This window comes from Eptesicus fuscus, chromosome 6, assembly GCF_027574615.1.
Source record: "Eptesicus fuscus isolate TK198812 chromosome 6, DD_ASM_mEF_20220401, whole genome shotgun sequence".
In the NCBI taxonomy this organism is placed as follows: Eukaryota; Metazoa; Chordata; class Mammalia; order Chiroptera; family Vespertilionidae; genus Eptesicus; species Eptesicus fuscus.
This window is the reverse complement of record NC_072478.1, coordinates 9,066,577-9,078,664: the sequence shown is the minus strand read 5'-3', so window position 1 is coordinate 9,078,664 and position 12,088 is coordinate 9,066,577. Positions and strand designations below refer to the sequence as shown.

At 53.0% G+C, this 12,088-nt stretch overlaps 1 protein-coding gene across 1 annotated transcript in view; it reads left to right on the top strand.

Moving 5' to 3' along the window:
- The first annotated feature begins 615 nt into the window (after nt 1-615).
- Nucleotides 616-12,088, top strand: part of MYO1F (myosin IF) — a 34,689-nt gene continuing 23,216 nt past the window's right edge. The window contains exons 1-6 of the mRNA XM_008151447.3: nt 616-662; nt 9,288-9,425; nt 9,899-9,988; nt 10,070-10,164; nt 10,589-10,676; nt 10,784-10,873. Of these exons, the coding sequence (XP_008149669.1) occupies nt 660-662; nt 9,288-9,425; nt 9,899-9,988; nt 10,070-10,164; nt 10,589-10,676; nt 10,784-10,873 (504 nt within the window). The 5' untranslated portion in view covers nt 616-659. The remainder of the gene's footprint in view (nt 663-9,287; nt 9,426-9,898; nt 9,989-10,069; nt 10,165-10,588; nt 10,677-10,783; nt 10,874-12,088) is intronic.

Below are 12,088 nucleotides of genomic sequence, written 5' to 3'. Positions count from 1 at the left end.
ACCCCAGAAGTAGCAGAGCTAGGGTTTGTTAACTCCAGATCTGACCTCCCAAGTTGGACCTTCCAAGTGCACCTGGCTCCTGGCACCTGCCACTCCCATTGCCCTTCCCCTGACACATGGGCACCTGCAAAGACGGTTCTAAAGGACCATCTGAGGCCGCTCTGGAAGCAGGTGTTCGTTCAGAGATGCCCAGAGAAGACTGGTGTCTGAGGTGGTTTGTAGAGACCTGGGCAGCCCAAATGCTTCCTGGGGGCCACCTTGAACAGAGCGGTCAGTACTGCAGTCAACTGACCTGTGTGCTCCTTCCTGCAAACCCTGTCCCCTGGGAGTTGGAGAAGGGGCCTTCTGGGGTCTGGCAGCTGCTTCCACCAACCCTGAACTCTCCCTTCAGGCTCAGAGCCCCCAAACAGCCAGCTCTCAGCCCTGCCAGCTGCTGGAGCTCTCTCCCCGCCCCCTGGGCCTAGCTTCCCTCCCCAGTAGCCACGGGCCCCTCCCGCCAAAGGAAGTGAAAGGGGGGGCTGTTGTAAGAGGAACTAGGGCCGGGAGCCTGGTGAAGGAGAAGCAGGGCCATGCCTGAACCACCCCCCGGAACCCCCTGAGCCTGCACCCCTACCACAACCCATTCAAGCACCCCCTGGAACCCAGATACCACCCCCACCATGGTAAGTCCTTCAAGGAAGTGGGCCCTGAAGTGCAGGGGTTGGGGGGTCCCAGTCAGGTGGAGGTGCCCTGGAGGCCACCATCAGAAAGTACAGCCATGTGAATGGGGCACGGGCAGGCCCTTTAGGGGGTCCCTCCATGCAGCTCATGTGCTCCCAGCATCCCTCACCAGGACCAAACTCCCATCTAATGGTGGACAGGATGCCAGAATAATGATGGGGGGAGGAGGGGCCCAAGAAATGGAGGATGGAAGGTGGCCCTGAGGGATCACACAGTGTCTGCAAGGACAGGGACATACCCTTGTCTTGGGGCTTAGGAAACCCGGTTTCCAGCTCAGCTTGGTGCCTTATCTCCCCGTATGGTCCTGGGAAAGCCAAGTCCCCTCTCTGGGCCTTAGTTCCCATGTAGGTCATATTTGGAAGTCGATCGAGAACCTCTCAGTTGGAACTTCAGAGGGTCTGTGGGTTTGACACAGGGGGAAGCTGTCTAATGGGTGGTGGGGTACAGTGATGGTGTAGTGACAGCATGCCTGTGTGGGTAACGGGGGGCTGGCTGTAGCAATCCCAGAAGCAGCTGTGAGACGCAGCGTATCTGCTCCACAGATGGTACCCTTCCATGTGAGGATGGCAAGGGAGGCACTGAGCCAAAGGCGTCCTGCCTGTGAGGGTGAGGTCTGATAGTGACTGTGGGGAGCCTGTCACAGTCATGGATTTAGATGCAACGGCATCAAGCACACACATTAAAGGAGAGCCTGCGCTGGTGGTAAAAGTCACCCCCGCAGCTCCAGGCATCTGCCACCACTTCAACTTTCATTGTTTGTCATTCTGTCAATGAGGGCGTGTGGTTGGGACAGTCACAGAGCCAGGGGTGACAACTGCAGGACTTCTGGCAGTTGCAGCAAGCAGCTGGCCAAGGTGGAGGCGGGGAGGTAGACCAAGAGGCAGCATCTGTGTTCGTCTGAGAGAGGACCTCTTACTTCAGAAAGCTGATGACAAGTTGGGCATCTTTGGCCAAAGATCCACCTGGGTCATTTACAACTAAGCCAGCAGCTAGAGCTCTGGGCTTGGGACAGAAACTCATCCAAGAAGGAGCCAAGCCAGGAAGACTCAGGAGCTGAGATGGGCAGGCTTTGATCAAAAGAACACAGGAAATTATCTGCTACTTGAGAGGAAAGCAACCCCTCCCAAGGAAGCTGTGTGAAAAATGCTTAGTCAATGTTTGCTTGCTTGGTAATAGGGTCTGGGGAGGGCGAAACTCACCCCAGAGGACCACAGCCGAAAAAAAAGAGTGGAACCCACCCATGAGGCCAACACCTCTGACATCTGCCTGGAGGAGTGATATGTGCAGGGAGTGTTGAAAGGTTCAGTGAAACAATGTTCAGAGCTTATTCATGGCTGGAGTTAGTGATCACAGTGTGTGGAGGTGACTTATTCTTAGTGATTGAAGAGGAGTGAGTGTCTGTTGAAAGATAACTGTTGAGCTGTTGGGTTGTTGGTGCCACTGGTTGTGATGATGTTGCTCTTGGTTGTGGCACGTTGGTGGTCACAACGTGGGTGGGTTGGCAGTGGTGATGGTTGTTTTGTGTGCCAGCTGGTGATGAGCATTGATGGATGGTGGTTGGTTGCTTTGATCTGGAGGGTAGATCCGTGGAATCATGGCACTGTTATTCAGAGTTGGGTGACTGAAGGTGATGTTTGTTTGCTGTTGGTAGTTCATTGTTCATTTTTGGTGACAACATCAGCAGTAGTGGTGATGTACTGGTGGTTTTTGGAAAGGGGTATTGTTGGTTGCTGCTTCAGTGGTAGTTGGCTGTGTGGTTGCGGATGGCTAGTATTGTGATCTTGATGGTGGTTAGTTATTATGGGTTGCTGGTGTTAGTGAGGACAGGTGGATGATGGTGGTGGTGGGTGATGGTAGGGACATTGGTAGCAGAATCAATCGTCATTTCGTTTGATGTTGGTTGATGGTACTGCCACTGGGGTTCTCAGCAGTTTGTTTGACTTTGGTGGGGTGGGGTGGGGTGAAAGATGCAATTTGTTGTCCGTGGGTGGTGATGGTGGAGACGTGAGGGTATAATGGTTGTTTTTAAAGTACAGACATGAAATAGAGAGACCAGTGAGGCTGCTTGATCCAGGGGCAGTGGCCATGGAAAGGCTGGGAGCCGAGAGAGAATTGGGAGGAAGGACTCTGGAAGGACAAGGGTTCCCACATGTTGGAGAATGGCCTCTGGCTAGGATAAAAGGAAACTGAAGGCTCTCCCCAAAAGGTGGGGAGACCCTGGGAACCTTTGGAGGAGAGAATGTTGTTTGCACAATTGTAGGAACACAGGGTGTGACCCCAGAACCCTACTGAGTTGGGGGAGGGCAGGACACCAAGGCACCAGGGGCACAGTAGGGGCCAGGGCAGGGCCCGGGCTGGGGCTGTCTCAGCAGCCACAGCAGCTTCACACCTCCTCCTGGTTGGCAACCACAGCTTGCAGGACCCCAGCAAGGAAGGAAGTGGCTGTTTTGTTGCTCTCTCCAGTCTGGGGCTCTGCTCATCACCACCCAGGGAAGCCAGAGCAGTTTGGGGCAATTGCAAAAGCTCCCTCATCTAGCCCTTCCTCCTGGCCCTGTGCCCTGTGCCTGTGAGACTGGCCAACTTGAGGCAGCTGCCGCTGTTGTTGGCAATGGTGAGGAAAGCCATCAGCAACCACACATAGCCAACTCCCATTGAAGCAGCCGTCAACAATACCCCTTTCACAAACCATTTCCTCTTCACATACTTTGCCTCATTGGATCTGCACAACAACTGCCCTGGAAGGTCTATGGCCCTCAAAGGTCCCATTTTCCAAGTGAGGAAACAGGCCGGGGGGCTAAGCAAGCTGTCGTATAACCCGAAAGTGCAGAGGATTTCAACTCAGTGACTCCCAAGGTCACATTTTTAACAACCACCTTGACCTACAACCTCCTCCTATAAACCAGGGGTGGGGTGCAGACCCCACATGCCCCAGGCTGCCCATCCCTACCTCATTTGGACCTGGACTCTGTTCCAATGAAACTAGGATCCTGGTGTCCCACACATACCCAAGGTCTTCCTGGTCCCTGGCTCCTGTGCCACCACCTATTCTACCTGGGACGTTCATGCTACAAGAACTGCCTCCTATAGGACGCCCTTACTGATCACCCCATCTCTCCTTATGACCAACTGATGTGCACCCACAGTCTCCCTTGGGCAACTCACTTCACCCGCTCAGGATACACTGAGTTCCCCGAGGCCTGGTGCCACCTACCTATGTGCACAGCAGGGGCTCAGGAAGGGTGTTTACTATAGGGCTCCTATGCCATCACCTTGGTCATAAACAGGCTACCCTCCTCTGGCACCAGGGAAGCCCCACCCCCATGCCCCCTGCCTTCGGTTGGGGGAAGTTCTCTGAAGAGCTGAAGTAAGAAGCTACCTTCCCCTTCCCACCCCAGCCACTTCGGGCCCCTGACTGTCTTTCACAAGAACCCCAGCAGGTTGAGTCATATTTGGCTTGTGGTCAACTGCGACCACAATCTCTTCATTGCACCCCACATCCCAAGGAAGAGACTCAGGAACAAACAGTTTCAACGTTAACCATGGAGGCTTGAGGGCCACAGAGAGAGGGATACCCATGACACAGGGCGAGGGGCAGTCTCATTCTTATGGTACTTCATTCATCCACTCATTCATTCCACAAGTATATGTGGACCAGCTCCTAGATCTGTTGTCAAAGACTGATCGTTTCCACTCGGTGCTCTTGAGGCTGCCAGCTGCCCTTCCTGAGGCACCCCAATGCATCTGTTCTCTGTGTTAGTTCATTTACTCCTCTCATAAACCCCATGCAGGAAGTGGATTGTGGAATTCATTCTACCAATGAGGCTTGGAGAAGTAAAGTGGCTTCCTGGAGTCACATAGTCAGTCGACTGTCAGGCCAGGCCTCACACCCAACTGGCCCCAGGCCAAAAGTCTTGAGTGTCCTCCCACACATCGTACCCACTTGAGCAAAACCTTCTCTTCGTCTACTGCTAACAACCCATAGATCTTAAGATTACATGGAGTGAGGAGTGGATCTGGGAGTCCAGGTTCCTGGGGCAGGACAGAGGGAGAGATGGCAAGGGCTAAAAGAGGCAGAGGGCCACTCAGCCAAGTGGGGAAGTGGGGAGGGACAGGAAGAGGAACCAAGTCGTCAGAGCCAGGAAAGCCAGCCAGACACAACCAGCCTTTCGGACTCTGACCTCAGAGAAAGGAAGTGGCTCTGAGTGTCCTCTGTGCCTGAGGGGCCCAGGAGCACGGAGACCGGGCTGACCCCAAAGGGGAAACCCTGGACAGGACCATTCTTGCCCCTGCCCCATCCTCATCTGACCCAAAGCACTAACCCTAGGCACCTCTGACCCAGACTAGGCTAAGGGACAAACAGCCTTGCTCATCTCATCCAGGTCCTCTCTCTCTGCTATAGTTTTCTCCTCTGCAAAGAGGACCTAATCATAGTACTGACCTCAGCGTATGTTGAGAAGATTAAATGAGGTAATTCACGGAAAAGGCTTAGACCAGAGTCTAGCACAGAATAAGTGCTCCATGGGTTGTTAACTATTGTTCCTATTCTTTTTTTAAATATATTTGTATTAATTTCAGAGAGGAAGGGAGGGGGAGAGAGAAGTAGAAACATCAATGATGAGAGAGAATCATTAATCAGATGCCTCTTGCACACTCCACACTGGGGATCAAGACCGCAACCCTAGCGTGTGCCCTGACTGAGATTCAAACTGTGACCTCCTGGTTCATAGGTCAATGCTCAACCGCTGAGCCACGCCAGCGGGGCTATTGCTATTCTTGTAGTCAGTTACCACCCAAGATCCCTCTGAGAGAGAATCCACTTCCGGTTTCCCCTGTAGTCCCCACCCACCCACATCCCTACCCGCTGCCACTCCTGCCCCACCCGGACCAACACACTCTGGTCTCCCCATCTTGCAAACAGGAAACATGTTCCCCTGACCCCATCTCTCCCCAAACCTCTCTTCCTCTTCCCCTTCTCAGCCAGACTGTCCCAAAGCATCCTTGATCCCTTTCTACAGCTCCTGACCTCCCAATCTGAATTCTGACCCTGAGGTCACCAACACTCTCCATGGGGTCCCTCTCAGTCTCTAGTGAGCAAGCATGCTGCTCTTCAGTAGCTTGGGGTGCAATCAATGGCTCCCAGCTTCTCCCAACCAGCCCTGGTCACCTGAAGGCTACCGCTAGTCCTGACAGGCCCCTTGAAGCCCTGAAATAAAATTCACAGTGAAACATCCCAAGTACCATTGTTTCAAAAATAATTAACCAGTTAACTGCCATGATATCTTGAATTTAATTAAAAAGGTCCGCTGCTTGCGTCTATAGATGCTTACGGCGTACAAATGGAGGAGAAAGTAATTCCTAATGAAACGTGTGCATAAATATGAAAGTGCATGCCCTAGCCAGCTTGGCTCCGTGGATAGAGTGTCGGCCTGTGGACTGAAGGGTCCCAGGTTCGATTCCGGCCAAGGGCACATGCCTGGGTTACGGGCTCGATCCCTAGTAGGGGCCATGCAGGAGGCAGCTGATCAATGATTCTCTCTCATCATTGATGTTTCTATCTCTCTCTCCCTCTCCCTTCCTCTCTGAAATCAATAAAAAAAAAAAAAAATTTTTTTTTTTTTAAAGAAAGAAAGAAAGTGCTCGGGCCAGTGGACCAACAAAGCTCTCTGGAGCCACCAGGTGCTCCACCTGGACCCAGGCGTGTCTCAATATGTTGACAGCCCACCACGAGCTGCATGAGCTTCCAAATGCTGGACAATTCTTAGTAAAGTCTGAACAAATTCTGAAAAAAACTCATCTGAACAAAATAAAATCTGGGGGAGAGGGTTGGGGGGAATCCTGAAAAATGAAAAAAAAAATTCCTGAAAAATGCAATAGGTATCAAACCATGTAAAAATATATAGATTTTCTGTTTATAGATAAAATCAAATTTGGTCCTAGGTTTCAATGATCGATTATAAACAGGTTTGTCAGTTACATGAACACCTGCTGGGTGGGTGGGTGGGGGGGCTGCAGGCAGGATGATTATTTGAATGTGAATCTGGCACCTGTGGCCCCTTAAAATGCCTCCATCCCTGTGACAACTAAAAATGCTCCCATGATTCATAAAGTGTCTCCAGAGGCGATATGGCCCTGCTGAGAACTCTCCAAGCCACAGACGTTCAAGTCCAAATTCCTTTGCTTGGCATTAAAGGCTCTTCATGGCCTTGCTCCCCTCCATTCATTCACGCACGCCCTCATTTCTTCTGCACATTCATTCAAATAAGACCTGATGCCTTGTTGAGCCAGGCATGGCATGAGCCCCTCAGCTCAGGAGCTCACACACCAGAAGATCAGGTTCATGTGTGGGATGTCCAAAACGTGTATGGGGCTATGGTGAGGGAAGCCCAGTGGGCTGTGGGCTCCAGAGGGAGCACCTGACCTGACCTGGGTTCAGAGAGGTCTTCTCGGAGGAGGCATCCCCTGAGCCAAATCTTAAAGGATGATTGGCATTCACCAGACAGGAAGAGTGTCTGAGCCGAGGGCTCAGCATCTGCAAAGGCTTAGAGGCAACTCAGTAAAGAACTGAAAGGGTTCTTCCTGAAGGCCTAAATTACTAGCACATAGTAGGTGCTCAAGAATGCTTTGTAGAATGGATGAATGGGGCGGTGATGGGAAGCCACGGACAGGAGAGAAACCAGAGAGGAGAGATCAGATTTGCCATATGAGAAACCCACTCTGACTACTCAGACTGGAAGCAGGTTGAGGAGGTCGAGCCCTGACCCCCTCCTCTGTGGTCCGTCCCAGCCTCAGTCACACATCTGCACCTTTGCCTGGGTGGTTCACTCTGCCTGGTACACCCTCCTCCTGCTCGTGATCAAAAACCCTTCTCAATGCTCAAGTCCCAGCCCAAACACCCTGTGGGTCCGGGTGTAGACGCCAGAGCCTGCTGGACCCAGACTCAAACCCCACACCCTTGGAAACAATTTAGCTGTGTCCTGAGTCAAGTGCCAAGCCCCTCACTCCCCAAGCCTCCGTTCCCGCCCCACCTACACCCCACTGAGTTGCTATAAAATTGCTGGTAATGCTGGTGACAGCCCTGCCCAGAGTCAGGCCCATCATAGGTGAATGCTAACTCTGCCGTGTGCCCCTCTGCCCCGGCCCATCCTCACAGCCACTCAGACTGGGGAAGAGCATCAGCCCCACTCTGCTCTCCAGAGCAGCTCATCGTACATCAACCCTTGGGAGTGAGCCGCTTCTCCCATTTCATGGATGAGGCCACAGCGGCTCACAGCAGGGTTAGGCCACCCAGCCAGGCCCGGAACCTAGACCTGCCCACACAAAGAGCTGGAGGTGTTTAATGTCTGTGGGCATTCCCTGACCAACTCCTCTCTGCCTGTTGGTGTGGCCAGATTCTGAACGTGCACCTCCCCCTGCTCGGGAACTTTCTGTGGCTCCCTAGTGCCCCCGGGAGGGGCTGGCTTCTCATTCCCCTCTGCCCTCTAGTTGTCCACACTGACCCTCCTGCGTGACCCCTGCCAGAGTCCCCTCTGCACACCACGCCTGTCTCCATTCCCTGGAGTCTGTCCGGCAAGTGCTGGTCATCTTTGAAGACTTGACCTTGCTTCTCAGCATCCTTTGCTCTTGGGGTCTTCCTCTGACATTGGGTTTCTTTCTTCGTCTCATCCCTTGTCTATTCAGTAGGGCCTCCTTGCTGGGGCTGAGAAAGGCCTCAGGCCCAGTTTCGGCCCTCCAGGAGCCCTGTTCTGGGGGAGGGGCTTCCGGAGGAGGGACATGTTACTGGAGCATGAGTGTACCGGACAGGGGAGCACCATGCCAGCTTCGCTCCTCTGTCTCCCAGACTTTCCCACGCCAGGGGGTACTGAGCAGAGGCAGAGTGGGCCCGAGAGAGCCCGTGTGTCTAAGTGTCTAAGGCACTGATGAGCTCCGTCGGGCTAAAAGTAGAAAACATTCCCGGAAGGCTTCCTGGAGGAGGGTTTTGAGGGAAGCCTGTATCTGAGTCTCCTCCTTGGGCCCTAAGGACGGTGTCCACTGTGGAAAACCTGAGGGAGGAAATGAGAAAGGAGAGTGGGGGCCTGGGAAGGTGGGAGACTTACTAAGGATGGAGAAGATGGTGGCGGGGCAGCAGGAAGGCTGTGGGAGCTGAGGGGCAGGGTCACAGCGTGGAACAGAGGGTAGAGGTCACAGCGGAGCACACGGCTCTGAGAAGATCTCAGAGGAACGGACTGGTACGCATGACCACGAGAGAGGCGTGGAGTGGCAGGGAGAAGGCCATCTCGAGGTGGAAGGGGTGGGAGCGGGTCAAATGCCACAGAGAAAACAGGACTGGGCTTGAGGAAGGGGGGAGAGGGAGGCTGAGAGGGATGTGGGAAGGAGGAGTTGTCATCCTTCCTGGCCTCCTCCTGGGGGGCAGGGAGCCCGGACTGGACCTTGCCCACCTCTCCTGGTGTGAGATGGGGAAGGCGGTGAGGCGCGAGGAGAGCCAGGCGGGGGCGCTGAGGCACCAGCCCCACCTTCCCACACGCCCCCCTTGCCGTAGCTCATAGCCACCCCACTGCCTCCACCCCTAGGGCAGCAAGGAGCGCTTCCACTGGCAGAGCCACAACGTGAAGCAGAGCGGCGTGGACGACATGGTGCTGCTGCCTCAGATCACCGAGGATGCCATCGTGGGCAACCTCCGAAAGCGCTTCATGGACGACTACATCTTTGTACCCTGGGCCATGGGCGGGGCAGGCAAACAAGGGACAGAGGAACGGGAGGATGACTGGGCAAGGGATGTGGGATGGTGGTCGCTGGATGCAGGGAAGGATGGCAGAGGGAATTCAGCACGGAAGGGACACACAGATGCCTGAGCAAATGAATGGAGGGAGGGGTGGGCAGCGAGAGCATTGGGTGGTAGGACACGGGACAGATGGAGTGACAGCAGGGCTCTGCTTGGGGGGGCTGTGTCCCCCACTTCTCCTCTGTCTTGGGGTAGCTCAGCTACAACATACCCCATTTCTCCCATCCTGGACCCAGCTCTGTTTTTTCCTAAGAGACCACGGACCCACCTGTGTATCTCCATCTCTTCCTCTGAGCAGTGGGATCCTAGGAGGCCCTGGGGGAGGGGGTGGGGGAGGGGACAGGGTCCATGAGAGACAAAGCATGCCAGGACACTGCATGGCCCTTAACCACCCCACAGACCTACATTGGCTCCGTGCTCATCTCTGTAAATCCCTTCAAGCAGATGCCCTACTTCACTGACCGTGAGATCGACCTCTACCAGGGCGCGGTGAGACCACGGCCGGGTGGGAGGCACAGTCCCCGGGGCCCTGGCTCCTAGCCCCGGGCTGAGACCTGCCTCCCCCGGCAGGCCCAGTACGAGAATCCCCCGCATATCTACGCCCTCACCGACAACATGTATCGGAACATGCTCATCGACTGTGAAAACCAGTGTGTCATCATCAGGTATGGAAAGGGGTCCCCAGACTCTCCTGCCCAGGCCCCGCCCAAACAGCATCACCACCGGAGGGAGATTTACTTGGAACCCTGATCCAAACAGAACCTTGCTGTCCCTCTCTGTCCCCTGCCTGCTTTCCTTTCCTTGTCACCTCTGGCCCGTGATATATTTTATTGATCCATTCTGTTACTGCCCATCTTTCCTCTCTATATGTCAGCTCCAGCAGGGCAGGGATTTGTATCTGTCTTGTTCATTATTGTATCCCTAGTGCCTGGAATAGTCCCTTGAGCACAGTTGGGGATGGATGGATGGATGGATGGATGGATGGATGGATGGATGGACGGACGAACCATCAGGCACTAAAAAGGGCACCTCCCCCACCCCTACCCCTACCCTTGGCCACTGACCATTGCTTGCCTCACCCGTCCCCAGTGGAGAAAGTGGAGCTGGGAAGACGGTGGCAGCCAAATACATCATGGGCTACATCTCCAAAGTGTCTGGCGGGGGCGAGAAGGTCCAGGTGAGGCAAAGACAGAAAGAAGGGACAGGCTCCCTCCCGCTCCACGCCATGTTATCCCTCTGCACCTGCCTCAGCCTGACCTCGCCCCCACCTGCCTCTGCCCCCAGCATGTGAAGGACATCATCCTGCAGTCCAACCCGCTGCTCGAGGCCTTCGGCAACGCCAAGACCGTGCGCAACAACAATTCCAGTCGTTTTGTGAGTCCACAGCCCTGCTTTTGGATCAGCCATGCCCTCCACACTGACACACACACACACACACACACACACACACACACACACACACACCCCTCTACCTGTATTCCCAAGGTCACAGGAAATACCTCTACTCCTGGATGGGACACTCACCACCTGCTTATTGTCCATTGGAAAAGAGTCCCCCGTGGACAGAACATGACATGTCTTGTGTCGCATTCTTAAATGCTCCCCTGGCTACAACCATGCCACGTCTGTTCCTAGTCCCATTTCAGGTCCAATTTACTCCTTCCTTCATCCTTCTTTCAAGAAATGGCCCTTAGGCTCCTTCTTTGCATCAGGTGCTATGCTAGGCCTAATGGAAGACAGACTAGGTCAGTGGTCGGCAAACTCATTAGTCAACAGAGCGGCAAACCGCGGCTCGCGAGACGCGGTTTGCCGACCACTGGACTAGGTCAACAGGTCTGGATTATGATCCTGATTCTGTCACTGTTTAGAGATGAGTCTCCTCTGTTTTCTCATCCACAATGTGGGAATGACATTGAAATCCATCTCATAGACCTCAACAATTTCATTACAATGCCTGCTTACACGTGGGAATGACTTCATAAATTCCATACACTAATGAGATTATTATTTCCCAAAATATTATTAGTTATACTTTTATTTTCTAATATATATAATGTAGTTATAGTTTAAGTATTTTCCCAATATTTTATTCTTAAAATTTCAAGTACACAGGAAAGTAGGAAGAATAATAAAGTGAACACCTGTATGCCCATCTCCTATATCATTAACATTTCACTATATTTGCTTTATTGTATCTCCGTCCATCTTTTCTTTTTGATGCACTATAAAGCAAGCTGCTGACACCATGCCTCTCCCCGCAAACACTGCGGCATGCAGATCATTAAGTATAGTCCATTATAAATGTGCAGCTCTCTTTTATTTCTTTTAAAGTAAAATTTGCAGCAAAACACATAAATCTAAATTTGGAAAAATGCATACACTGTGCAACGCCAATCCCTACCAACATACAGAGCATCGTGTGGCTCCCGAAGTTCCCTCTTGTCCCTTTCTAGTCAATTTCTACTCCACCCTGCTCCAGAAGCAGCCACTGCCTGGATTTTTTTCACCATAGATCAATCTTAGCTGTTCTAGAACTTCATTTAAATGGAATCACACAGTATTGTTTTCAAATTACTGATACACCACAAA